Source organism: Eulemur rufifrons, chromosome 2, assembly GCF_041146395.1.
Source record: "Eulemur rufifrons isolate Redbay chromosome 2, OSU_ERuf_1, whole genome shotgun sequence".
NCBI classification, from domain to species: Eukaryota; Metazoa; Chordata; class Mammalia; order Primates; family Lemuridae; genus Eulemur; species Eulemur rufifrons.
The window spans coordinates 50,633,308-50,660,382 of NC_090984.1; the positions used below are offsets into that span (position 1 = coordinate 50,633,308).

The 27,075-nt window shown below is 55.1% G+C and overlaps 1 protein-coding gene across 4 annotated transcripts; it reads right to left on the reverse strand.

Annotated features, from left to right (window-relative positions):
• Positions 1–259: 259 nt before the first annotated feature.
• BAHD1 (bromo adjacent homology domain containing 1) lies at positions 260–25,437 on the reverse strand. 4 transcript variants are annotated; one of them, XM_069484691.1, is made up of 7 exons: positions 25,228–25,437; positions 7,735–9,174; positions 5,608–5,987; positions 4,468–4,627; positions 3,928–4,004; positions 3,075–3,175; positions 260–2,573 (listed from the first exon to the last, which is right to left on the reverse strand). In XM_069484691.1, the coding sequence occupies exons 2-7, from the start codon at positions 9,158–9,160 to the stop codon at positions 2,384–2,386; spliced, it is 2,334 nt and encodes a 777-aa protein (XP_069340792.1). In that variant the 5' UTR covers positions 9,161–9,174; positions 25,228–25,437; the 3' UTR covers positions 260–2,383. The 4 variants fall into 4 exon arrangements, with proteins under 4 accessions (XP_069340792.1, XP_069340775.1, XP_069340801.1 ...); XM_069484674.1 differs by lacking the exon at positions 25,228–25,437 and adding an exon at positions 23,918–24,232 and having other exon boundaries at positions 5,608–5,990; XM_069484700.1 differs by lacking the exon at positions 25,228–25,437 and adding an exon at positions 23,651–23,776 and having other exon boundaries at positions 3,075–3,166; positions 5,608–5,990.
• Between the last annotated feature and the right edge of the window lie 1,638 nt (positions 25,438–27,075).

A 27,075-nucleotide genomic window follows, 5' to 3' on the forward strand; every position in this document is an offset into this window, starting at 1 on the left:
CAGGTAAGGGCTGGCAACCCGAGGATTTCACAGACCTAAACAGGCACCTGTGGCCACCACCGTGTCAAGAAGCCAACTCCAAGTTCCTCCTTCCCCTGTAGACTCTTCTCACTCTCCTCTCCCCCTACTTTCCTGCCCTCTTTGCTCACTGGCCTCAGTGAGCACAGGTGCTGCAAGGCTTATGAGGGACCCAGGAAATAAGAATAGTGAGTCCCTCCACACCCACACACCAAAAGATGACAGGACACACAGGAAACGATCCTTTTCTAAATCAATACAATTTCTCAAATTTATTTTTTTCTTAAAGAAGTACTTCTATCTCTGTCAAAAGGGAGGCAAGGAAAGGTCCTCCCTCCCTTGTAAACACTGAAATACAGATCTGGGAAACCAAGATCGACACACACAAAAAGTGCATTTTACAAAATATCAACTAAAATATATTTTACATGGATTATGCTTCCATTGAAATTCTACCAGCTGCATTTTCAGGTTCGAAAAAATATTTCCACATCTAAGAGATTTCAAAAGCATTTAAATTCTGGGCGGCAGCCCCTACCTCCTGGGAGGAGGAGCCTTGATCTCCTCTCCTGCTGGGTGAGGCTGGGCTCCTTGACAGCAAGGGCCCAGCACCCTGGGAATGAGCAGGCTCTCCAAGGATGGCTCTCCAGAGCCCCTGCTGCCACTCTGCCAACCTCTCTTAATGACCGCCCTGTCCTCCCACACAGACACCTTCCCCGAACAGCTTATTCAATACAAGGAGACCCAAGTCCCTTCCCTTCAGGTTTGGAACCGGGCTCCCCAAACATAAATTCACCTCTGAAGCCTCCAGGCTGCACCCAAGCCTAATGACCAATCAGGAGCAAGTCATCTTCCAAGGGACAGGACACGGCATGGGGGTTTCGGGGGGAGAGGTCAGGATTCACGTCTACCTCCCTCTGCAGCCCCTGCCTGACTGTCCTCCTCCAGTGCCACCTCCTCAGCCTGCTGGGTCTGTGTCTGCCCCTCCTCCCTAAGGGAGGACCCACTGCTGCCCTTTTTGGCTCCTGCCCCTGGGGGTTAGGCCCTTGTGGAAGTGCTCAGCTAGCAGGTTCCCAGCGCCAGGCTCAAGTCACAATGCACTCCACTCCCTCTCCCCACCATGCTCCTCTTTGGTACAAATAGGAAATAACCAGGCTGCTCCAGCCCCCTCACAAAGAGTCCCAAGGCTAGGGCCTAGTCCAGGCAAGGACAACAGGGGGCTGAGCCTCTTAATCTACTCTGGGGAGCAGCATGAGGTGAGAACAGGGCCTCTGGGCAACAGAACAAACTGAAAATGCAGGTCCTTAGCTCCTAGAGTGAGTGGCTGCAGCTCAGCAGGTCTGTGGACTGATACAGTGTTGATTCTCCACTGGGATGTAAATTAGTGCAATCTACAAAAGACTAGGTAAGGGGTGGCAGGGCAAGGGGAGCCACAGCACTCCTTTGGTTTGATTTCAGGTGGGTGTGGCTTGAAGAGTCATGTGTGAAGTTCTGCAAGAGGTTTCCTGGAACCTCCAAGAGTAAGGCAAGAGGAAAAATCTTCAACAAATCAGGTAGCAATTTTCCTTGTCCCCTGCCCCCCACCCTCTCCCAGCACCCATTTGCCCTCCCAGACGTGACAAACCCCACGTTGATCAGTTTACTTTCTGGGAAGCCAGGCCTGCTGGGTGGCCCTCTCTGGGAGGTGGATAGGAGACTCCCATGAGTAGGCCACACCTGTAACTGTCAGGGCCGGGTCGACTTGTCCCAGCACCAGTGGCTACTGCAGGGGCAAAGGAGGAAAGCCAGAGAAAGGCCTCGAGTCCAGGAAGAGGAAGTCTATGCTCTGGAAGCCAGACTCTGGCTCTCTATGCCTCAAGGGAACAAGCTCAGAGCTGTGCGATAATCTGGGAGAGCCTGGTCCCAGGCTGAGGGGAAGCAGCGGGTCACAGTGGGTGAGGTAAAGCTGGCTCCCATGCCCCCTTAGAGGGGTTAGGGGAGGCTCCAGAAGGCCTGTTGGGCCTGGTTCCTGAAGGATCTTGCCCCTCCTTCTACCCCCTTCCCCTCCTAGGGCCCCACGTCCCTCAGGCTTGGCCCAGCCTTGGGGAAGACTGCTTCTTTGAGTCTCCACCCAGGGGACCACAGACAGCTACCCTGGGCCAAGCTAAGGGCTCTGATGCTTTTCTTATACACTGGCCTCCCCTTCCCTCCCATAGGGCCCAGAACCCGTAGGGGCCCCTGACCTTCCCCCCCCCGTCCCCAAGAGAACCACAGGCCAGCAACCACAGGCTCCTGTGGCCCCTTAACCAAGTGCTGTGCTTCAAGCAGTGCCCCCTGCCCCAAGCCCCACCTGCCTGTGGGGAGCCCCAGTGTGGGTGTGAGGCAGCTACTGGGGGTTCTTGAGGATGCGGCCATGGCGGAAGTCATACACATGGCGGCAAAGGAACACCAGCTCAGGATCCGTGTCCTCGGGCACTGTGCGGTGTGGCGGGGTGGAGTAGTCTGCAGAGGGGGGCACCAGTGCTGTCTTCCGGCTGGGGAGGCCCTCACCTCGGCGCTTGGCCATGGCACAGAATCTGCAGTGACATACCATTCGTTGTCTTTACCCCAGCCACCTTTGCAGGAAGACCAATTCCTTCCCTATCCTGCCCAGAGAGCTGGGATACACCCCCCGCCCTCCAAGGGGTGGTGCTGCCTCCACCCCGTCACTGTCACCGAGGGCCATGCCCGCTCTGCCAACTGCCGGTCCATCTTCTCTGTCACTGAGGAACACCCCCACCAAGGCCTCCCTCCCATCACCTGCCAATTCTCCCAGACTTTCTCCAAGAGCAGTACTGTCACCCCCCAATTCTGCTCCAACCATTCTACCACAGTGGGGCAACAATTTTTCTTCTTTCTTCTAAAAAAATCAGATAGTGGAGGCAGGCCATAAGGAAGAAAGTTCTGGGAGATTAAGCCCAGTGAGTGAGATCAGGCCCAGAGCAGAATGAGGTCCCCTCAGGGAATCCCAGGCAGCCCCCAAACAGCCCTGGGAAACTGAGGTGAAAGGCCAGCCAGAGGGTGCAGGGCACACGCACCTGCAGTACTCAGCAAAGGTCAGCACATAGCACTTCTCCTCAATGCAGGCCACACTGTTCTGGTCCTGATGCCGCGACGCAAAGACTTCATTCTGCAAAGGCTCAAGGGGAGGCGGTGGAGTTTGGTTACCAGGGCTGGAAAGCACCTAACTCCTGGAGCAAGGCAGACATTGACCCCTCTGCTGGGACTGCTGACCTGAGATAACTCCAGCTAGTGACCCCTGAAAGTCAGGGAGCTTCCCTGGAAATTCAGCCTAAGTATAGACACCTCACCTACCGTTCCCAGGCATTCCCCCTAAGTATCTCCTAGGTCCTGTGCTCAGGAGCAGCCAGGTACCTGCTCAGCCCCTGACTGTCACTGACCCGAGCCCCTACCCCTGCCCAGGAGAGGAGAGGGGAATTGGTCCCTGTCTTCCCAGTTAGATGAAAAGTCTCTGCAAGGGGAAACGAAATAAAAGGTGAGCCCAGACCAAACCCAGACGGCAGCTACCTCTCTCAGCACATGGCTTAGTGTTGAGCTTAGGGTGTGAGAAGTCTTTTCTCCCCCTCTCATCACGCAGACACCCCCAAAAGCTGCCACGTGTGCAGCTCAACCTCACCTCTCCTAGTTCTCCCATTCTGGTACCCCCTGGCCTCAATGGCTCCCTTTTTGTTCCCCTTTTAAGACAAAGCTTATTATTCCCTTTGAAACATAAACTGGGGCAATGTCAGAAAAATTGCTAAACCCCAGGCCCTTCCCTAAGTTCTCTGGAGTCCAAGGTGACAAACCCAGGGACTTGACTGCCCATGGCTGCCTTCCCCCTACCACCACCTCTCCCTCTGCCACCCAGGCCCTTTCTTCAAGGCAACTCACCTCGTGCATGCTGGGACTGCGACCTCCCTGGAGGTGCTCAGGTCTGTAATACCATAGGAGGCTCATCATCAGCTCTCCTGAGGGGACAACAGAAGTGGTCATGGTTTGAGCTGGCAATCCAAGTTACTCAGACACGCAGACAGCCTGGCCGCCTGCCCTGGAGGCTCATCCAACCTGAATGCCTGGACCAATCCTGCAGGCTCCATCCACCCACGTCCCCTGCCCTAGGCCAAGCATTCGGTGGCCTGGAATGCTGTTAGGCATGGAGGGAGAAGGGGGAGCAGGCACTGACAGGTGAGGTGGGGGGACAGGTGCCCAGGCCCTGCTAGCTGGAAAAGTTAACGAGCTGATCCAACCCAAGCCACAAGGCTGTCCGCAGCCCTCGGCAGCAGAAAGACCCCAGCTGAGTGGAAGCAAGCTCTGTGCCAGGAACATGGGGAGACTTGTGCCAGGTCAAACTCCAGGCAGGGACTTTTCTGGGGCCTATGGTCCTGCCGAAGGCAGCTGCCCCGTGGGTCCCCAAGGCAGAAAGAGGAGTACCTGACTCAGGGTTCTCCCAGAGGGCAGAGATCTTGGCCACATAAGGTGTGGATGTCTTTCTTGGGCCTGACTTGAGGAGGACAGTGTCCCGGACTCGGATTGTCTCTCCATGCCGCTCTACCGCCTGGTAGCTCTTTCGGATGGCTGGTTCCGGCTCATCCTAGGCAAGAAACCAATGATACAAACAGGCTCGCAGAGCCATACTCAAGAATGAGGATGGAGGGAGGGAGGGAACGACGTCGTCTCTATGACCTCCTCAGGGCAGTCAAACCACTAAGCATGTCTGCATGCTGGACTCTTCTCCCTGAGCCTGGCTTTCAGGGACAGGATGGGGGTGGGGAATCCCCATGGGAGAAAGGATGGGAGATGGGAACAGCAGTGGGAAAGTGGCCTGAAACTTCTGAGGCTGAGCTCTGACCATCACACCCCGCAGCTGACCCTCCCACTCCAAGCCCCCAGCACTGGGTAAGTGCTCAAGCTTCCTAATGGGACAGTCTGGGTCTGAACCCTTAAACCACCATCCTAAGTGGCATAGCCTTGGGCAAGTTATTTAATCTATGGCTAAGCCTCGCTTCCTCATCTGTAAAATGGGGATAATTACAGGAACATGACATACCACAGAGGCTAGGGCAGGGTGAAGATTAAAGGGGATGATGCATGCAAAGTGCTTAGCTCAGTTCTGGCATCTAAGAGGTGCTTGATCAGTTTTAGCTGACACTCTTTTCATCGTCCCAGACAGTCTCCGTATCACTCATTTTCTCTGTGCATCCCAACTTCCCCTACACAAAGTTATCCAAAAACCTTCCTGAAAGTCCTTCACTTCACGATCCAGGATGGAAGGACAGTGAGAGGCAAGAAACGGGAAGACACTCAGATGGCTGCGCCAAGTCAGTCACAGATATGGCAGCCACCAGCTGTGACTGTGTGTCCCCTGCCCTCCCCAGGCATCCGGTAGGATCAGTAGGGGCTGGGGAACAGGCTGGGCCAACATGACTGGCTCCTGGGGCACAAGTGAACTGGAGCCTTGTCACCTCTCAGAGTAGCTAAAGAGCCAGGGGCTCCTGAGACCCACCCTCACTGCAGGTCCCGTATCTCCACTGCCACCCTCCCTCTCCCTAACAGCTAAGAGCTGGCACTCACCAAGACATACACGGCCTTCTCACAGGCAGCCCCAACAGGCACCCAGCCATTAGTGCGGCGACGGCGGCGGCGGCGAGGGCGTGGGCGCTGGACACGTGGCTGCTTGGGGTGGCTGGGCCTGCGGGCAGCCTTGCTCCTTGCAGTGTGCCTGCAGCCGGAGCCCGTGCGCAGGCCTGACTTTGACCCGCTCGGAGGCTTGGCGCTCTGAGGGCATGCGCGGGCTACTGTCTGAGGCTCTGAGGTGGGTGTCTGAAGATGGGGGACAGGCTCTGCTGCAGGTGGCACGCTGGGTACAGGGCATCCCAAGAGGGGGTGGGCGGGTGAGGCGGGGTGTCCAGCTTCTGGGAGAGGAAATTCCAGCTGGCCTAGGGACCTGCAGCCTTCTAGGAAAGGAGAGAGTGGGTCAGGACAGTACAAGCAGTAACCTCAACCACCTGCTTTCAGAGCCTGCTCCTGTCTTAATTCTAAGTGTGCACTCCAAGGCCACTGAGGTGGCAGGTGGGATCAGAGGCTACGTGGTAGTTTGTCAGAGTGATTATCCAAGGAGTGGGGCAGTTCCTAATCTTGGAGATTGGCCAGCAGACATTTCTACCTCCCCTTCTAGCCTTCAAGAACGAGAGGTAGTGGAAACATCTTTAGCTCTGATGTAAAAACTTCTCTAAGGCTTCCATAGTGCTTAGGAGTAGGGTTTCTGGAGTCAGACAGCCTGGGACCTGCCACTTACTAGCTGTGTGACCTCAGGCAAGTCACTTTGCCTTTCAGTGCAATATAAATAGTAGTTACAAATACCACACATGTTCAGAACTGGCTGATTTTCTAATGAACAGAACTCATTTCATCCTTACAACAACCCTATGAGGTAGGTACCACTACCGCCATTTTACAGTTAAGGAAGCTGAGACAGAGCAGTTACTGACTTGTCCCACCGTCATGTGGCTGAGGAAGTGGGGAAGATCATTTCACTCCGGGCTGTCTGGCTCTAGAGTTTGTGCACAATTACATGCCAAGCAGCCTCCCATATGTAGAGTCTCTGGCACATGGTGTTTACTGGTGTCCTTATTATCAGGGCGAAGAGGCTAGGGTCTGGACTTGAGGAGTGGTATAAAGGAGAAAGAAAAGCCCAAGAAAAAGCCTTTTCTCATTTCTTAGAGCTCTAACTCACGCTGGAACCTGAAACAACCAGTCTGTCCAGAGCCAACTGGTCTATAAAGTTGTTTTATAGACCCCTATAAGAGAGGTGGGGGAGCGGAGAGCTCTGGGGAGGCCCAGCCCTCACTTCCCCGGCAACAGGGCAGAACTGCTGGCCAGGGTCACTCTGGTCATCTCATTTCCACCCAGGAACTGGGGAGGGGTCCTGGAGAGGCAGTTGAGAATATCCCTACCAGTCTAGGGGAAGTGAAACGACTCTGGGGCTGTCCTATTAGCTGGAGCAAGAGCTTCTTAGGTGTGTCTGGGTCTTGCTAGGAAGGCAGACACCAAGGATATGGGCCCTGACACCATCCCATCCATGCCAGGGAACTCGGCCTGTCTGTTCTCAGGGTATGCCCACACCTAGCAAGGTGATGCTAAGTCTGGGTACCTCTTTTCTTTCAAGGCCTGTAGAGCCACGGCAAAGCTACCCTACTGCTTGCCTCCTGAGCCTGGTACCTATCAACCTTCCCATGAATGCTGAACTGTGCCTGCATGGAGATGGTAATGGCTTCTGGAAAGTGAGGAATTCTAGCTTTCCTCGAGGAGGGCAGAAGGATTATGAGAACAACTTGGTAAAAGCCCTAATTTCAATACCTAACTTGCTACTAAGAGTCTAAGAATGGATGGGTATCCGGATAAGGAGGGAGGGGAGGCCCTCCTGTACCCTCCACCACCACAATGCTATCTACATGCCAAGCCAAGAAATCTCCCTAACAGCCTGGACAAAGCCCTGTTAAAAACTAAATATGGAGCCCCCTTCCTGGGAATGCTCCTGGGCTTGGGGCAGATTAGGGGAGTTCTACCTTCTCAAAGCCCCCTACCTTCCAGGTAGCAGCTAGACCCTCAGAGGGGCTCCTGCCCAGAACCACCACCCACCCTCCCAGCATGCCACATCTCAGACACTTCTCAGGATATCCCACTCCCAGGAAGGCTTACCTGCTGCAAAAGGCATTTTGTAGGGGCAGCCACCACAGGTAGTTCCAACGTGGGTGAGGGACAGGGGCAACACTCCACAGATGCTGTAGCCATTCACTCCAGTGTCCTCGCTAGAGCAGTAGCGAGAGGAGCCCCAGGGAGGGTGCTGAAAAGGGGTGCCTGAGGGCACTGAGCTCGGGGCCAGGAGGAGCCCCTCGTTAGGTGCAGCTATTGGGGACAGCTTGCCCTCCGGGAGCATGGGGCAGGGGGAGTAGCCCCCACACTGCAGCCCATCTTGGCCACAGTACAGGTAAAAGTTGCCTGCAGGGAGCTCAGGCCTAACACACAGGCCACTGTAGTCGGCGGGGTTGCCAGGCATTGGCAGGGGGGACAGCTGAGGTGTGGGGAAAGAAGGCTGATGCAGTTCCTGCTTGGGGGCAGGTGACTCCTCGCCTGGGCGCCCAGGCTCTGGCTTCAGGGCCGCTTGCCCACCCATCAGTAGGGGCAGGTGGGGGCGCAGCCGCAAGGGGCTCTCCAGGGCCTTGCTCAGGGGTTGGTAAGGTGGCTGGCTGGATGACCCACGAGGTGTGGCAGATGGCCATGGCTCATCAGGGTGCCCTTGCCATCCAGGTGGCCCTGCAGCCTCCCCAGAGCCAGTCCCCTGCCGGGCCTTGAGATAGTTCTTGCTATTCACTTTGGCCCACTTTGGCCTCAGGGCCTTGGGTGCCAGGGGCTCAGTGGAGCGCCCATCTGCTTCTGCGTGGGCACGAGGCGGTCGCAGGGGTAGCTCCCGCTCCTGGCTCAGCTTCAGGAAGGCGGCTGCATTCAGGCTAGCCAGTCTCTTAGGAGCTGGGTCTCCATCTCGGCGGGCACCTTCATCCGGTGCTCCCTCTGGGGATAGGTCCCGACTTCCTCCTCCGAGGTCCGCCAGCCGGGGCCGCTTCTTGGCATTAGACCAGCCCCCAGCGGCCCGGTCGCGGTCCCGGCTTCGGTGGGGGTCGCCCCCTCGACTGCGGCGGGCGCCTGCCAGGCTGCTGGTGTCCTCCCGCTCCAGCAGCAGGTTGTTGACAGCCTCCGCATTGAGGGAAGCCAGGCGCCGCTTGCGGGGCTGGGCGAGGCCAGGGTCCTCACTGGATGGGGTTGGGCTGGGGGGCTTAGGCAGGTCAGGGGGCAGCTCATCAGCCTCATCTGCACTCTGGGGACCGGCCACATTCTCTAGGCGGGTCAGCAGCACTTTGCAGGCCTTGGGCTTCTCGGGAACCAATGGGCGCTTCCGCAGTGGGTAGTTCTTGCGGCGCCCTGCAAGGTGCCCCGGGCTCTCAGGCATGCCTGGCTCCACACCCTCAGCCCCTTGCTCCATGTTGCTGTCTTCCATCGGCAGGGGCTCTCGTCGGCCAGTGGGGCCTGAACTCAGCATGGGAAGGGACTTCCTCCGAGTGTGTGTCATGGAGTACTTCCAACCTGCAGGGCAGAAGACAGGCAATGAGAGGAGCCCTCCCTGCCTGCTTTCTCCCCGACTGCAGCCCACCCAGCCCCACCTGCAGGAACTCTGGCCTATCCCTACCCCATCTCCAATATGGATTTTCCCAGGACCCCCTTCCAGAATGTGATGGGCCAGTGGAATTGGGCTACCACCATCTGTGCAAGGACCGGTTCTTTCTCTCTCCTTTGAGCCTATGGTCTCTCCAAACCAAGCCCCTGGAGAGCCTAGGGACAATGCAGACTCCAAGGTCAGGGGACAGGAGCTGGTGACATAGCTCTATATCCTACTAGGAACTCATCATAGGACAGGGGGAGTCTCTAAAGACACTGAGCCAGGATCGGGGAGTGGGTGGTGGGAGCCCATCTATTCCTTCAAAGCATTACCAAAGTATCACCAACCTCCTCCCCCAACACGGGGCTTCCAAGATTGGCCACAAGAGGATAAGGAGATGGATGTTGAGGAACTGAGATGAGGAACCTGCCTGCTGGGCCATGAAAGAGGCAAAATGCAGCCTCTGAGGACTCCCTACCTGGCACACAAAGCAGGACAGCCATAACCTGGGTCTTGCTGGAAAAGCCCTGTCCCTATGAAGGGTCTTGCTTTGAGGAGCTCGTGGACAGGGAGATCTCAGGCAGCCCTAGGAGCCAGGCCCACTTTGGTTCAAATGCCAGGAAGGGCAGCCCAAAGAGTGCCAGTACCTGGGGAAAAGGTGTCAGGAAGGCTGGGGTCAGCATACTCCTGGGGGTGCAGGAAACATAGGGACTGCACACTGGACCCCGCAATAGAGATTTAAACTCCTGTCAGCCACACAGAGTTGGGAAAATAAAGTATCAAAGAGAAAACTTAACACAGGTGACAAATGGGCTGCCCTCTTCCTTAGTTCTCTCTCCCTCTTGGTAGGCAAGATGCCAAGCAGAGGGCAGGGTGGAGGGAGGTGGGGAGAGCCTCAGGAACCCTGGAGCTTCTGACAGAAAACACCCACGACCAAGCATCGTCCCCCTAACTTAACTTTGCTTGGCAAAAGTCCCCCAACATCCATCTGGGGCAGCCTGGACCCCAGTTCTGAGTGCAAGAGGCCAGAGCTGGCCGTGCACTGGAAGCTGACATGGTCAGGGCAACGAAGAACTGAGAGGGGTGTGAGACCACTGAGAGACCAGCTGAGAGACCACTGAGCTGTTTCCTACCTACTCCTCAATCCAAAGCACAGGAGCTGCCAAGTAAGGTGCCAGACAAGGCTCTGCCCCTCACCAGGAACCCCTGTGACCCCTCCCCACCCAGCAGGCCCAGGCTTTTCAGCTTAATTTCCCTACTGCTATTGTTATTCACACTCATTCCACGGAGGAACTGGAAGCAGTCCCTGCTGGGCCAGGATTTAACCCTGAAACTCCCAAGCCTGAGGGCTCCCAGGGATCCCTGGGTCCTTCCCAGCTAGCTCCTGTGGCCTTTGGGTCAGTGCCTGCGATCACTGGGCATGCTCTCTCCAGAGTCATGCTGCATTAGTCGAGAAGGATTGCTCAGAAAACCAGCCGGAGGGTAGTGTGAGCAACCCTCAGCCCTGAGACAGGGCTCGGAAAACTGGAAAGGAGAGGCAGTGTGTCAGGCTTTGCTCTGGCCATGTGTGGGGACCTGCCACTGCCCAAAGACCGGGCCCCAGGCAAGACAGAGTCACAGAAGGCAAATCCATTCATTCCTGAAGCACAGACGGAGAGCTCCTAAAAAATACCAGGCATCTGCTAGGCTCCATAAGACTGTTCCTGCTTCTAATCAGGGTGACCACCCGTCCCTGTCTGCTCAGCATGCTTACTGCCAATGCCTCCTTTTACTCTCAGAAGCATCCCATTGCTTATAACCCACAGGCCCTTTGCTCAAACCCAGGACTCCCCCTGTGCTGGGGGTGGGGGTGCAAGCAGAGAAGCAGCAAAAGCACATCTGTATTTCCTAGGAAAGCCCAGGCCCGGCCCTCCCCCACTCCCAAAGGGCCTGGAGATGAGGATGAGTGGACAGATCATGCAGCTGAGCAGGGGCTGAAGCCCCTCCACAGGCCCCAAGTTACCAGAGGGGCTGGGCCTACAAATGGCCGGGCGCCAAGGCTGAGATCACCTGGGCTTGTGGCCTTTGAGGACAAGGACACCAAGTACAGAGCAAGAGGGGGTGGATAGGAAAGAGAGAGTACAGGGAGGTGCTTTCAGGCCTGGCTAGTAGAAGCTTTCATAGCAAGGGATGACCACTCCCCCACAGCTTGCTGGGAGGCTGGCTGCATGGGCGGATGGTCCCTGGATCCTGGGACACCTGCCCCATTCAGAGTCACCCTCTCAACACACAAAGGTCTCAAGCAGGGAGAGGTAGGAAGGAGAGTCAATGCCTTGAAGAGACACCTTCCACATTCAGAAGCCTGTCCCCAGAACCTGAGAGTTTGTTCCCTGTAGACTATCTCGCTCTTCAACCTCCCATTCAGCTTTCCAGTCCCTTAGGGACACCCACTGCCTCCAGAGGGGTGGGCAAAGATACTAGGAAGCCTCTGAATCACAGGGCGCGAGTCACATTTCCAAATCAAGCTTGAAAGCCTCCTGCTAACCTCCCTTGAATCTGCCAAATCCCGTCACCCGCTAAAAACACCCAAGGCCATCAAAAGCACATTGCAAAACAACTCTTAGCTTTCCTGTGGTGCCTCAGGCGGCTGCGAAGTCACTCAGCCACTTGGAATCCCGAGGAGGGGCTGGGGTCTCCACACTGCAATCTGGGGAGAGCATGTGTGAGTCACGCTTTAAAGCCAGAGTGAGGAGCTGGCTGCAACGTTTCCCTCGGGTGGGGCCGGGTGGAGGGGCTCCCAGCCTGCCAGAGCCCCTCCAACCCGCAGGGGGTGACCCAGCTGGGTTGGTTGGGAAAAGAAGATCCCAGAAGAGCAGGCTTGGCTCCCCTTCTAGCCCTGCCAATCCTCCTGCTGTCCCTCCCACTTATGTACTAGCTTACCCAGGAACTTTCCACCACTGCCAGGGGACAACGTGCACTGGGTTTGCTCAGCACTACCCCTCCTCTCCAGGAAGCCCTGTCCTTCCAGACACAGGCAGTCCAGGCCTCCGTGGGAGAAGGTTCCCAGGAGGGACTCCCCCTACACCCCCGGGGGACATATTAACTCTCGCCTAGATTGTGTAAAGCAAGTTCTCACTAAAGAAAACCAGTCTGACTGTCCCCAGCAACACAGCTGCCTTGAAGGATAGTGGCTGGCCGACAGACCCCCAGGCCAAAGACCAGAGAACCACAAGCTGAATCCAAAATCCTCACAAGTGTACTCTAAAAACAGCAAGCAGGCCATCTCTGCCTCAGGTGCATCAGGGTCTCAAAATTGAGGGGGAGATCAGGCCCCGATGAAGTATCATGGTGGGGTCTGGGCCTCATTGCTGCCTGAGCCTGCCCAGGGCTGGGAGAAGTCAGCTCCATGGAGGCAGGAAGGAGAGATGCCCCGTCTCTTGCCCTCGAGCAGCAGCAGCACCAGGTGAGCAAAGCACACCTGAGGTGCTGTGTGCCTGGCTGCAGGCTTGAGCAAGGCAGGGCCAGAGGCCCGGAGGAGCACAGGCTGCTGGCACCACTGAGGGAAAAACAGGGGCGTGGGGGGCTGCAAACGCAGGTGGTAGCCCAGACCATTCCCACAAGCAGGGCTGCCCCGGGGCAGGAAGAAGGCCTCAGCCCTACCACCCCTCTGCCCTCACTGACCCTGCTCTGGGCTGCACTCCGCATCACCATCCTCAGGATTTCAGGTCGCAGGGCCCTGCCCCAGTGCCCTTCCTGAATCCTCTCTTACCAACTGGACTTTAGATTTTGCTTTTCAGACATTTTTGATTCATGTTTTTGGGAGGGAAGTTTCGGGGGGGGGGTCTCAGATAAGGGCAGACCGGTGGTCACCTGGGTGAGGGCCGGGAGGGGTGCTGCCCCAAACCACCTCCGCCTAACTGCAGCTGAACTCACACAGCTGGAACTGAATTAAGTACTGTCCTCCTTTGCATTCTCTTGGAATAACCTCTCCCACCCTTGACAGGAGTAAGACTTCTCATGAGCACTGAGTTTCCTGAATCTTTTATCAGAGAAGAAAAGTGGCAAGAGCACAAAGGCAGACTCCCTTTCATTTAAATGTAGCTGACGTTACTTTACAGAGAGACACAGAGGTGAAGCTGCGGCAATCCTTCTGGTAAAGCCAGGTAAAGACATGGCTGGTATCTTACTGAATCTCTCGAAGAGCTGGTAAAGTAGAAAGAACTCAAGCTTTGAGTCAGGGAGACCTGGATTTAAATGCCAGCTCTGCCCTTCATGAGCAACTTACTTAACTTCCCTAAACTTCAGATTCCTCATCTAAAATGAACATAGCAAAGGAACCATACTTAAGAGTGGTGGTGAGTGAGGTGCTGTCACTGTGCAGGAGCCTAGCAGAGTGTAGGAACCGGGCAGGCCAAGGTCCCTCCCTTCCCCCAGAAGGGACAGAGGAGCTCAGCCTTGGCCTGGCGATTCCCTGCCGCTACAGTGACATATCTGAAAATCCAGCCTGTGCCCGAACCCCGACTCTGCTACTATTCCACTGAAAACACCAAAGTGTCCACCGCAAGGAATGATGACAAAAATGACAATGCTTCTTTTCCCTTGCAGGACCAACTGAGGGGTGAATTGTGGGGGGCTCAGTTTACAACAGAGCAAGAAGGCAGGGGCAGGAAGTGTATGCCAACAGATCCTGAACAGCTGCTCTGTGCTGCAAGAAGCACTCAACTCTAAGGTGAGAGGAGAGCTGCTCAGGTTCTAAGGGCAGAGCTAGATCCCAGGGATGGGGACAGAGCGTGTGTGTTCTGCCTGTTCCCGCCATCGGACTGAGGCTTCAGCAGGCAGCCACACGGAACAGGAGCCTCAGCTCTGCAGCAGGAAGCTTCAACCCTAGTACTACCCAGAAGAGAGGCAACCCCACCTTCTTGGTGCCCAGTCAGCCTCACTTGCTATGGGCACTCAATTCATCCTGCAACTAGGCTGGGAGCCTAAAACACCTGGGCAGAAAGCATGGTGCACAACCTAAGGGAACTGGCCTAACTCATCTGGACACAGGCTTGTTTTTAGACTGCCCTCAGGTCCGGTGGCCATCTAAGGAGCCAGGAGAGCCCCCGGGAGGCACTGATGTTGCCTATGGCCTGTCAGATCACCCGTTCCTCACACTGCACACTGGGGGTCCCTGGGAGACCAGAGAGGCGGGAGAAATCGTGCAGGAAAGGTTCACACTCAGCCCACGCACGCAGGGCTCAGTGCATCAGCCAGCCCAGCCCTGCAGCCAGGTCCCACCTATGGCTGCTCCCATCCACTGGCCATCCCAGCAAGAGAGTCCAGACATGCAGGCCCCGGACTGCACCCCAGGGTCCAGAGCCTCTGCTTACTTCCAGTCAGACATCCCATGTCCTTCCTGTAACTATAAAGGAACTTAAATCCCAGTTGGGAGGGAGGGGAATTTTAACTTAGACTATAAAGTGGCCTCCTCCATTTTATATTAGAAATGCAACTAAGTACAGGCATATAGTAACAGTAGAGTTGGTAGAATCTTACATAGTTAGAGACTGCCAACACCCTAGACTTGAGGCAAGGCCCTTCCTACAGGTAGAAGCTGAGGGTGAGAGACAAGACTACACCCTTTGGATTTAAAAGCTGCGATAAAACACACAGATCCCTGAGCAAGGACAGTGGGCAGAGAGCATGGCATTTTAAGTCATACCAGTGTTCTGCTTTAAGAAACTCTAACCTGACAAATTAGAAGGTAATCACGTGCAATACAAAACTAGTCCTTAGAGGCTTTCTTTAAAGGTACACGTCCCTACTTCAGGGATCTGGCTTCCCCTAGATGCTTCCCGGAGCACAGCTCCTGTGTGCATGGGGCAGACGTGCATCCACAGGTGCTGGCCTGGCTCAGCCAGAGAACCTGGTGCTCATTCTCAGGCACGCAGCGCCTCTTCTGACCTTTGCCCATTCAGCCGACATTTACTGGCCCCCTGCCATGGCCCCACACAGCAGAGGTGAGACCCATGCAGGGCTGGAAGCCACTTCATGCCACTGCTAATCCTAAGTGGGCTCCGTCAACGGCTTGAACTCTGAGCCTCGGTTTCCTTGTCTCCACAGCAAAGTTGTCGTGAGGATCAGTTTTAATAAAAATGTGTGTGTGAAATACCTAGCAGAGTGCCTGGAATACAGTAGGTGCTCAATACAAGCTCATTTTAAAAAAAAAAAAATTTGTATTTAAAGATACGGTCTCAGTTTGTTGCCCAGGCTGGAGTGCAGTGGCACAATTATAGCACACTACACCCTCAAACTCCTGGGCTCAAGCGATCCTCCCACCTTGGCCTCCTTAGTAGCTGAGACTGCAGGTACACGCCACCACACCCAGCACAAGCTCATTCTTTTTCCCTTTCCCCTACATGTACCAGGCTAAGTACTAGGAAAAAAATGCAAAAGAGTAAGAAACTGGAGCACAGGCTGGTAGGAAGACAGGACAAGACAGTGTGACAAGGGCTAGGATGGATACTAGGATGCTCAGAGTTTGGCTGAGAGATCCCCTACAAGGCAGCTTCTCAGAGGGCACATCTAAGCCAAGCCTTCATTCAAACACTTACTGAGGGCCTACTTCATGCTAGGTGTACCTTGGGAATGAAACCTTGGGAGTGGGCAGCACTCTGAGAAATTTGTTTCATAAATGTTTGGATGCAAGAAGGGGTGACAGACAAAAGCTGAAGTCTTAAAGAGCAGGAGACAAAGGCAACTTTTCCCAGACTCACCCATCTCGGGTCCATGTCAGATTACTCCAGGCTGGAGGAACCAGAGTTCTGGACTAAGGCGCCCTCAGACCCTCCCACACATATGCCACATTGCCCAGGTTGGGCCAGGACCCATTTGCTCCGAGCAGTTAATAACATAGGTGAAATAAAACAGGAACAGACAGAGGACAGGGTACCCCAAAACTCAGCAACAGGCCCTCAGCAGAATCAGGGGGAATCTTCATGCTACTGATGCACCATTCTTCAAAAAAACATGCCAGCAACTCATTAGCCTGCTCCGAGCACCTGCCCAACAATGGCAAAGGATGTGTGTTGGTTCAACCACCAGAACACTCCAGGAACCAACAACTTAGATTCCTAAGATGGCTTGCTTTTCAGAAGAAACCGACCAGCCAGGCCAAGATGGAGCTCTGCTCCCAGCCTCCCCAACAGAGCACTAACCTCCTGAATGAGCCAGCCATGAGGAACAAGACCCAAGACCAGGCCTCCCCAACACTCCACTAGCAGGAGCAGAATCACGAGGCAGACCCTACCAGAGTTGTGGGCACTCTACTCAAATCCCTCTCATGTAAATAAGTGTCTAGTGCCACTGCTAACAGGATGCAAGCTCCATGAGGAGAGGGGTGCATCTCCCACCCATAGGGCTTAAGAGCTTGTTGAATAAACAAAGATGTGGCTGCCCAACTGCCCCACCCCATATGACATTTCTAGACCAATGGCACCACTTGGAACCCAGGATAAGAGCCCTCTGACTCCCAAAATCTCCCCTCCCCCATCCCCAGGAGTCCACTGTGCCTCTTCAACCTAACCCACAGTTCAATGGGGTTACTTTAGGAAAACTCTTGTATTTACATAGCACAACCCTCCTCCATTACCATCCTCTTTCTTTTCTCTCCCAAACTGCCCAGTTATTTCAGGAAAATATTCTACTTGTTATCCCCAAACCATTAAGCAAGTATAGTAATGGGCACACTTGTATCAAGACAAAGCATGCCACAGATATTAAGGTCCAATCAGCAGCAACGAACCAGAGTTAGCAACATCAGCCCCAAACCCCCTTAAGGGTGCAGGGTGGAGAATTCCCGATTTGGCGAAAGAGGCTTCTATTAGAACAGGATGGCCAATGTTTGTCACACACTCACCATGCACCCAGCAGCCCCCTAAGCATACCACATTCACTGTCTCTTTTATCCTCACAACAGCCCCAGAAGGTAGTTGTTACCATCTCATCCTAAGGAGGAGAAACAGGTACAGGGAGTTAGAAGTTGCCACAATCCTGCTGGGAGCGAGGGCAGAGGTGGGCATCCAGCATCCATCCCAAAGCCCACCCTTCCCTCACTGCAACATGCTGCCTCTATCTAGGGCCTCACAGGACAGCTGCTGGGTCACAGATGAACCAACATGTGAGGTAACTTACACATTTGCCTGAGCCCATGAGTTGGAGGGTGCAGTCAGCTACAATGGCAGTACTGCATGCCAGCCTGATAACCTGCACATTCAACTTTATTTTTCTGTGTTGTCTGAATTATTGGCATCACAACACATTATTAGTTTTTCCATTTTTCACCACAACGGAATTAAAGATGAACTCCAATTAAATGGCATCTGTGGACTGGCCAGGGAAAATAATTTTAAAAATTGTTTCTGCACTTTTGAAACAAACACATTTTATATCCTAGAAAAGGGTGGTGGCTTTAAAGATACGTTGTCCTGACCTCACAGTAAATCCAGAAAAGGGTAAACTTCCCCCACGTATCTGTCCACATCTCTTGCCTCAGGTGAAATCCCCTTCCTCCAGCCCAGACTACAATGAAGACTGAAAATTGGTCATCACACTCTAACAGTCACTTAATATCCAGAGACATATTAACTGCCCCTTGGCTACTGCTCTTTGGGCCAAATAAATCCGAATCCTTTCAATTTTCTCTGAAGAGCATCTTACAGTCAATCATTTTTAGAATCTACATTCTGTCCAAACTGTATAAGCCCCTCCAGGAACAAAGTAGGAGACACCTTCACAACTAGGGAGGACCCTGCTGGTCCTGACTATAGTGGAAACGTGGATGCCATCCTTTCTTCTGGCATACTTGTCAGGATCTCCCGGCATCAGGTGGCACCCTAATACCTTTCCCATGATTTCTACAAAGGTCTTCTAAAAACCAGTAAATTCACCTCTAAACTACCTGGTCACATGAGAATGTAATTAATAAACTGAATTATCCCCAAACATTTTGTACAGGTAGGAGAAGGGTGGTAAGTGTGGGCTACCCCTCTCCTCTATAGGCAAGAAACTGAAAAAGCTGCATCGACGGAGGCTAGGAATCCCAAAAGGGCACTACAGACAGAATGAAAGTAGGAGCAGTCAGCACCACTCCTGGTGAGATCGATGGGGTCATGAGAAAGGCAGAAAGACAGGTCCCATCTCCTTACCCAAGGAAAGAGGGGTCAAAGCACCTCTCTTCTCCAAACCCCAGTGGAAAAGGAACTGATGTGAGAAAAATATTGAGATCCAAGTTCCTGCCTGGCATTGATACTGTTAACTAAGAATTCACTGTCGTTTTTCTATTTAGGTAACTTGGTCAGGGTGCTCGGAAATAAGTTCCCAACTCAAATCAGCGAGACTGAGAGACAAACCCATTTTTTCCCCTGGTGGACTGGGCCTGCAGAAGATCTCAAACACAATGCTATTTTTCTTTTTTTGTGAGCCGGACACTGAGTCAGGTGAACAACGATCCTTGCAAGTGTTTTCCACTGGGAAAAATAGAATCTGATGATTTCCCTGTCCTCTCCACCCCCGACCCAGGACACAACACAAAGTCCTGGGCATGACTGAGCCCTGGGGATCTGTACTCTAAACCCACCGTACTCTGGTCCCCAGCTTTTAGAACAAGTCATCTAGGGCAGGACACCAACATCCCCATTGGCTGGGCTGGTGACTCAGTGGAACGGAGGGGCTTCTCAGGCTGCCTGTAGCCTTGCTGCTGCTACTCTTCCTCCTCCTCCCCTTTAGCCATTTTACTGCTCATTAGTGGCAGTACCAGGAGGTGGGCAGGGGAAACATAAAGAAGCTGAAATTCAAACCAGTCCATTTTACACCAGTTAGGTGCCGCCCATAAAACCAGGCAGGATTTCATCATCCAGGACCTCCCTGTCCCCTGTCCTGGGGAGGTCTAGGCAGCCTGAGGAGTAGGGAGCTGCAGAATCTTGGGACTGCAGGCTTCAGGAGCCTGTGCTTCTAATCACCAGGAGCTGTCGACTACATACTGTCCTTCCCATCTTTGCAGGGCTAACAGGCACTTCCAGCCATGAGCTGGCCAGCAAGTCAAGGCTGGGGAAACCTGGAGAGCAGGGGCGCTGGGGCTGCCCTAAGAACTGAAGTACACTCTCCTTGTCCCTCGCAAGTCCCAGCACAATGGCAAGTTCACAAAGGAAGTGAGCCTTGCCAGACAGACTGTGCTAAGCAAATTCCCATAAATACTTGGGCTGGGGTAGTACTGCTTATGTAAAATGCTTCCCCATTGAGAGATGCTGCTTTATTTACATTCTTCACAACCCATTCATAAAAAGAAGGCCCTTTAATGTTGGGGCTGTTCGTATAATGCTCCATAAACTCGGCAGCTTCGGCTGGCAGCCTTAGTTCAACACAGGCTACTTCTCAACTCCAGAGACTTTTTTTCCTTAAGTTTTTTTTTTTTTTCCTCCTTAATGACTCACCTTGCGACAGGGCGCTGAGGCCAGATGTTGCCGGAGCAAGGCCAAGAGGAATAAGAACAGATAAAATGAAAACACACAAGTCCTCCTGGATGCTGGGACAGAGAAGTGGGGAGGAATGAAAACAATTTTGAAAATCCCCAAAAAACTCCATTTTGAAGTATGTAAGCTAGGAGGCTGAATTCCTTCCAGGTTTACTGAAACTTCCTTTATTGACGTCAAACGCTTCCCACCTTATATCTCCAAACACCAGAAAAGGTGTAGACGGGATTTTTTTTTTAACCCAAAAGGAAAAGATGGAGCAGCGCTCTTTCTGGTTTTTAATTTGCATTGAGGATGAATAAATAAACAGGAATTTTCTGTTTCCTTAATAGAAGTGTTCGAGGGGCTGCTGGCTCCACGAGGGGCACAATTTGCTTAACGTGAAGAAACTCAGGCAATCCCCAGAAAGAAAGGACCATGTTCTAGAACACACACAAAAACAGCTTAAACAGCTGAGGAGAGAGCCCAGGAGATGCATTCTGAGGTAGCTTTTCTCCTGCTACAGTAGAAGGAGAAGAGAAGTAGCAGGAATTTTTTTTTAATTGACGGGGGAGCGGTCTGCATTGCCATGGCAACTGTGAGGGGTGGCCTTCCCGCTTGGAAGGGAAATGCTGGTCCATTAATCATCAAACTGGGGCACAAAAGGGAGGTTTGGGGGAAAGGGGATGGATGCAGAATATATTTTTTCACTGTCTAGCCTAAACCGGTCACCAGTCCTCTTTCCATTTCTCCCATGATCCAGGGTTCATAGTGAACAAAAACCCAAGTCTGAGAGAGCTGGGATTGGAGCTTTCCTTTCTGATGGGTCCAATGTGGGGCTGACTGTGCCTCTCACATCAGTGATGCCCCCATAAATACCTCTTCCAAAACCAGCCCTAAAAGTCCCATCCATGGGCCAGACCCAGGAGTATTTTTCTTTTCTGTTCTCAGAATTGTGTTTTCTCCCTCATTTACACTCGGATTGAGAAGAGATAAAACATATGGATTCATTTAGCACGGACAACAAGGAAAACTGCATAAGAGCAGCAAAGCTGGGTAGAGAGAACGGTCTGGGGAGGTAGGAGGAAAACACGATTACAGCCCTTTTCCAATTCATGTCTATATGGTATCATGTGAGCAGTCCACAGGACAGATTCTTCACCAGCATAAATATCAGAAATAACAGCTCAATTTCCCATGCTAGAGCACCCCAAACATGCCCTGTCTTTTTTATGTCTGTGACAGAAAAGGTTGGAAACCCCCAAAGACTTCACACTGAGCTTTTCTGGAGAAGCTAAAGGGAAGGTTTCCCCTCTGTTCCCACCCAACTCAGCAGCCAACAACATTTATTCATTCAATAGTAACAACGTGCACAGCTCTATCCGAGGAATATTGGAATATTCTCTCACTCGCTCTCTAACTCACACACACACAAAGGTTTAACACTCATACTGTCCCTGTCCTTAAGAAACTTCCAACATACAAAACCACTCAAGAAGATGCCATGTTAGAAAATCCAGAGGCAGACGAATACGCTGGCCTGGAGTGGCCTGAGCAACAGCGAAACTAAGGACAAGTGGGACTCAAGTGGGAGAAGAGGAAGGGAGGGAGTGGCAGGAGCAATAATGCAGGGAGATAAATGTGCATGGCATGGCCAGGGAAGAGCCTGAGGGGACACTGTCTAGGGTCAGACTACAGGCAAAGGGGTGCCACTGCAAGTTTGTGGGGAGGGGAGTGACATGGGGAAGGGGTGCTTTAGGAAGAACGTTCTGGTAGCTGTGTACCAACTAGATTAGAAAGGACAGAGGAAGCAGGAGGGAAATGCAGGCTGTGACAACAACACAGGCCTGACACAGGGACAGCAGGGCAATAGAAAGGAAAAAAAGGAGGTATCAATCAAAAAGAAAGAACCTAATCACTGACCAAACGCCCCAGAGCAGACCCTCTGAAACACCAGATATGACTGGCATGAGTCTCCTGCCAGGTAAGAATGCCCTTATCAAAGAGGGAAATGTTATTTTGGCAACTCCTCTTCATATTCCAGTGGCTAGACAGGTCACCCCCTTCTGACTGTCACCAAAGAAACCGTGTAGCCCCACAGAAGGCACAAAGGCCTTGAGATTTTTCATTCTCTGGATTTTAGACATGCAATTAAACTCAGAACAAACTTTCATCTCCAGTGTGAGGTAATACCTCCCTTTCCCACAAGCTTCAACTCCACCCAGGCTGGGGTCTAGACCCTTCTGGGGAGGGTGTTGGGGGTGGCCATGAATAAACTCCACACCCATTCTACCCATCTGGCATGGCAGACAGGCAGCTTTCTGGGGCTGGGGTGGTGGGTTACAGCCAATCACAGCTGAGGGTAGCTCCTAACCAGCCCTCCCCAAGATGGGACTGGAACCCAGATTCTCGGCAAAAATCCACATTCTAAACAGCCTGAGTTCCCATGTCTTTGTGATTCCAACTCTTCCTTTAGGTGTGGTGTCCACATGAGGGGGCACAGGGAGTTCTGAGTGAGTTTTTACAAACAGGTAAACACATCCAGCTTAGAGCTGGTTCCTAAGTGTCCTCCAGCTGGCCAAGGACAGTGGTGTCCCTCCAAGATAGGTGGTCCCTCTGAGGCCTTTTCTCCTTTTTTATGGAAGGCATGGAGGTGAAGAAGGTGGGGAGGAAAGTCTCAGGTGGCACAAAGGAAAAAGCCTGGAAACCTTTTTATTTAATCATTAAATTCCTGCCTGGATTTATAAACTCAGCTTCTCATTTCCCTATGTGGGTACCTTCTTGGCTAAGGAAAAGTGCTGAAAGCAGTTGTGGAGGAATTGCTGAAGCACATTTGGGGGGTGTCTCCCAGTTCCAATCCAACTAGTGTTCTGCACTCTTAGAACTGTCGACAATGGAAGACTAGATGTTCCAGGTGGGGTGAAACCTTTGCCTGCAGGCAGACTCTGCTTACTGAAAACCCCTCATTCCTGGCAGGCTCTAAAGCGGCTCACGGAGAGTCGCCTTGGTGCGTCCAGAACCCTGTCACCACCAGCCAGGACGCACCGTGCGCACACCCCCACCCCTGCCCCTCGGCCCTGGCGGAGTCGACCCCACTCTTCCCCACAGCCGTGAGGCGATCAGCGGCTAGAGCGGAGAACCAGTGCCGCAGCTCCTCCCGGCGGGCGCCCCAGCCCCCGCAGTCACAGGGGCAGAGTCCGGCCCGGTCACCCGCCCCTCGGGGTGGGTGCCTCGGACCCGCTCCCCTCCCCGACGCCACCACCTGCGCCCGCTCGGGCGCCGCCTTTGTCCGCCGCCTTCACAGCCGAGCCGGCCCCTCGGGCCCGACCTGACCCGGCCCCCAGTCCTAGAGAAGCAGCGGCGGAGCAGGCAAGACAGGACCAGGCCGGGCCGCGAGCACGGGGTCCCGCTGTCACTTAGAGGCGGTCTGACAACTTCGATTCCCCCCGCCCCACCTCGGACTCGGCCGCCGCCCCGCACGGTCCCCGCCGGGCCTCCCTCGGCCCACACTCGCTTTTCGAACCGGTCCCCTTCCGTCTTCGGCCTCTCCCTTCCTCCCAGCCCAATCGGGTCGGGTCTACACTGCCCCATGCCCCAGCACGGCCCCCATCTACTGCCCCCCATCCAGCGATAACCCGTCAGCTCCCAGCGCGGGAGGGCGCCCCCCACCTAGAGCGGGCGATCCCGCGGCGCCGCCCCCGGCCGCGGCCCCTAGCCTCGGGGACCGCGATGGGGGAGGGGGCGCGGCGGGGGCCTCGCCGCCCGCGCACTCGGAGGCGAGCCGGCTCCGCGGCGGCGAGGAAACGACCGGCGTCCTCCCGCCCTCCGCAGCCCGGGACGCCCGCGCCGCCGCCGCCCGGCCAAGCTGCCACCCTGCGGCCGCCACCCACCCCGCCCCCGGCCTGCAAGGCGGGCGGCCCCCGGGGGCTGTCACCTCGAGGCGCGCGGCGCTCCCCGATGGCGGGACCGTGGCGCCGGACCCAAGGGAGGGAGGCGACGCGAGGGGGCGGGCGGCCGCACCTGCTTCGCGTCGTCCGTCCGTCCGTCCCCTCCCGGGCTGGCGGGGGTGGCGACACGGCGCGCTTGGTGGGGCGCGCTGACGGGCGGCCGGTCCTCTCCCCCTTTGCTCGTCTGCCTACCTCGCTCGCTCCCGCCCTCCCGCCCGCCCCTTCCCCCTCCTCGACCGCAGCCCTTAGCTCACCGGAACGGGCGGCGCGGACGGCGCGGCTCTGGGCGCCCGCAGGCCCCGGCCGGGCTGGAATCCGGCGGCTGGAACCCCCCGGGGGCGCTCAATTCCCGGGCTCCACGCTGCTGCGTCAGCGCCTCCTCCTGGGGGCCGGGGCCGGGCGGGCGGAGCGGGGGCCGCGGCCGGGCGGGGCCGTCGGGGGGGCGGGCGCGCCTGGCCGGGGCGGGCGGACTGCTAGGGCCGGACGGGCGGGGCAGGCAGCCGGACGGGCGGGCGGCGGGGGCCGGGCTCCGGGATCCGCTACGCCGCTCGCGGTTCCCCCACAAACTCCCCGAGAGCGGAGCCTCCGCCGCCCTCCTTCCTGCTTCCTCGTCCCCAGCCAATCAGCAGCGCGCCCCTCGGCCAGCTCCGCCAATCAGACGCCCCGCCCTGCGCTGGCCCCGCCAGCCAATCCGGCCCTCGGCTCCCCCTCCCGGTCTCCGACCAATCAGAATCGTGGGTCGGTCGTCCCAACGCAGGGGGCAGCACGAGGCGGCCGGGGGAGGCGGTGCGGGGAGTGGTGGGGCCTTGGGGGAGGGGTACGGTGCCAAGGGTGGTGGCGGGGGGATGATTTTTCTTTGCCGGCTTCTTGGATTTTCTCTTCGTCTCCAGAGCTTGAGCCCGTATCCCATGGTGACCCGACCCTGGAGTCCCAATCTCCCAGCCGCTGCCCCCCCGGAGAAATCTTACCTCGCCCCCGCCCTGACCATCACCCTTTTACATCTCCTTTCCCCCATATCCATCTTCCCAGCACGGGCAGGAGAAAACTGCAGGCGAGGAACACCCCAGCCTCGCCAGAGGCTGCTGCCCCTAGGGCAAAGCTTCGGGAAGACCAAGCCGAAAATCAAGCGAGAACAACCCCCCTTTCTTGCAGAAAGGGCCCCAGACTCCCGCGAAAGGGCCCCGACTGCTGAGAAGCCCCTCCCGCCCTTGCCTCATCTTTCCGACTTCCCTGCCTGCCACGTCTCCTTTCCTTTCAAGCAAGGTCGGTCCTGGCTCGGTAACCCCTCACCCGCATCTTTTTTTCCTCTTTCTGCCCTTCACCTACCGCCCCCAACCCCAGCTCCTAATTCACCCTCTTCAGAAGCATAGTGTGGAACCCTCATCCATTTCCAGCTGACAGCAGAGCCTGGTCTGTGAGTCCTTGACACCCACACACCCTCTTCCACCACCGCGGGGAACATCAGAGCTCTCTGGGGGAGGGCGAAGGGGGCGGGCAACCTGACAGGCGCGTCTGGACTCACTCGCGTCCCCAAGCCACGATGGGACCAAGTGTAGACACTTACCTGGCTTCCCCCTAGTCACCGAATGCTGTGGCTCCGTCTCTCACACCCACAGACTTGCCTTTCCAAGCCTGAGCACGCTCTCGGGGTCAGCGGGGTGGGTGGGCACAGCAGGCTGAGGTCACAAGGAGGGGTGGGAGGTCCCTGTTAAGTGCGGGAAGGGGCTGTGTCTTTGAGCATCTTGTAGTAATAGAGCCTGCAAAGGACTTCACTTGAACAAGCACTAGATATGCACACAGTAGGTTCTTGAGAAATGCTGAGTCCACCCCTGAACAAAGCCTCATTCCCAATTCAGGCGGGGGAGGGGAGCTTTGGGAGGTAAAAGGAGCAGCAGCAGAAAGGGTAGTGTCAAGTCACTGGAGTGCTGGGAGCAGCCCAGGGAGGGGCTGGGCCCAGGAACGCCTTGGGCTGAGAGAAGCACCCAGAGTGCTGAGGCTGCCTAGGCAAGCCAGAAAAACCCAGCCTGGGAGTGTGGCTGAGGGGTTTCTCTTGAGGGGCTCCTCTGCACCACACACAGTGCCCAGCCTTTCTAGACCTTGGGACTCAAGCACTCTCTTACTCAGGCAGACTTTAAGACAATCAGGACTGCTAGCAGCTAGCTGGGAAATTAACCACCCCTCCCCCAAAATTGTTCCCCCATCTGCCTCCTGAGCTGTCAAGAGTCCTACACTATCTTAGCTGTGTTGTGGGACACCTTTAAAGGAGGGGTCCACCCAGCAAGGGAAGTATGTTACTGGAAGCTAAAAGCTAAGACTGTGATCTGGAAACTTCTCAAAGGGCCAGTTTCTCCTAAGACAACTGCCCCTACTTCTCCCACGTCCCACCCTTGTGGAAATCAAAATCCCCAAACTTATAAAAGTATGACACTAAAAGATTTCTCCCCTCCCTAAGCTTTCCAGCACAAATTCCCAACAGCCCCCTACCCCACATACATCAGGGCTGCCCTACACCTCACAAAATTCCCCCTCTCCCTGTCCCGGTCTGTCCTGTGGGCTAATTAGCCCCATGGTGGCCCACACCCCTCATCAGAGATTGGTGGTAGAAGGTAACAACAGCGGTGGCCACTAGAGTGGAGCCATGCTACAGGCCAAGGCAGAAGAGGGGACAGGGATCCTGTCAGCAGCCCAGCCTGTGCTGACCTTGGCAGCTGCTTCATGCTCGACAATGTGCAGGGATTGAGGCTGAGAGGGTGAGAAGAGAAACGTACCTGGGCACAGGGAAGGAGACTCAAATGGCAGGAAGCCCACACTCAGCGTAGGAAATGGTGGCAGGATGAGGTTGGAGGAACTGGACTTTTCCCTGGCATCTGGGGGTGAAGATCCAGTGGTCCTGGGGTGGGGAGAAAAGAGTTGTCTTATTTGGGGCCCCCGGAGGAGGAAAAAGGGAATACTGACTCGAGAGGAGGCAGGGTGGTTATGAAAACCCACTCCACCTACGCAGCCTGCCCGGCAGCTGGAGGGTTCTACCTTCCAGAGCCTTCCCATGTGGGTGGCTGTCTCCTTTGCCCCAGGAGACTCTGACTGAGTGGGCTATGGTTCGAGGACACAGACTGGCTAAAAGCACTTGGTGTTCCTCCTGTGCCAGCTCACTCATCTACCTTTGTTCCCCGATTCCACCCTGTTGCTTGTTAAGGCTGGTCAACAAGCCAGCAAAGAGGAAGCCAGGGGCTACACCCTGCCTGTCCCCCAAAGGGACCTTTTGGCCTCTCCTGTCCCTACTTCAGGGACCTCTGCGACTGGGCCTCCTTTCTTGCCAGTCTAAAGCCCTTCCACACTTGGAAAGGGCTCTACCTCTTCCTCCTTCCTTCAGCTCCTCTAACCTTTCCTGAGTGAATGCTGCCCTCAGCCCAGT

What these genes read in the sequence shown, in the direction of transcription:
- BAHD1 (XM_069484674.1), bottom strand. Translation starts at nt 9,160, where the DNA reads ATGACACACACTCGGAGGAAGTCCCTTCCCATGCTGAGTTCAGGCCCC. An exon ending in AGAAGGCCGTGTATGTCTTG is followed by an intron (nt 4,628 to 5,607) that starts GTGAGTGCCAGC and finishes TTTCTTGCCTAG; the next exon opens with GATGAGCCGGAACCAGCCAT. An exon ending in ACCTTTGCTGAGTACTGCAG is followed by an intron (nt 2,574 to 3,074) that starts GTGCGTGTGCCC and finishes ATGTCACTGCAG; the next exon opens with ATTCTGTGCCATGGCCAAGC.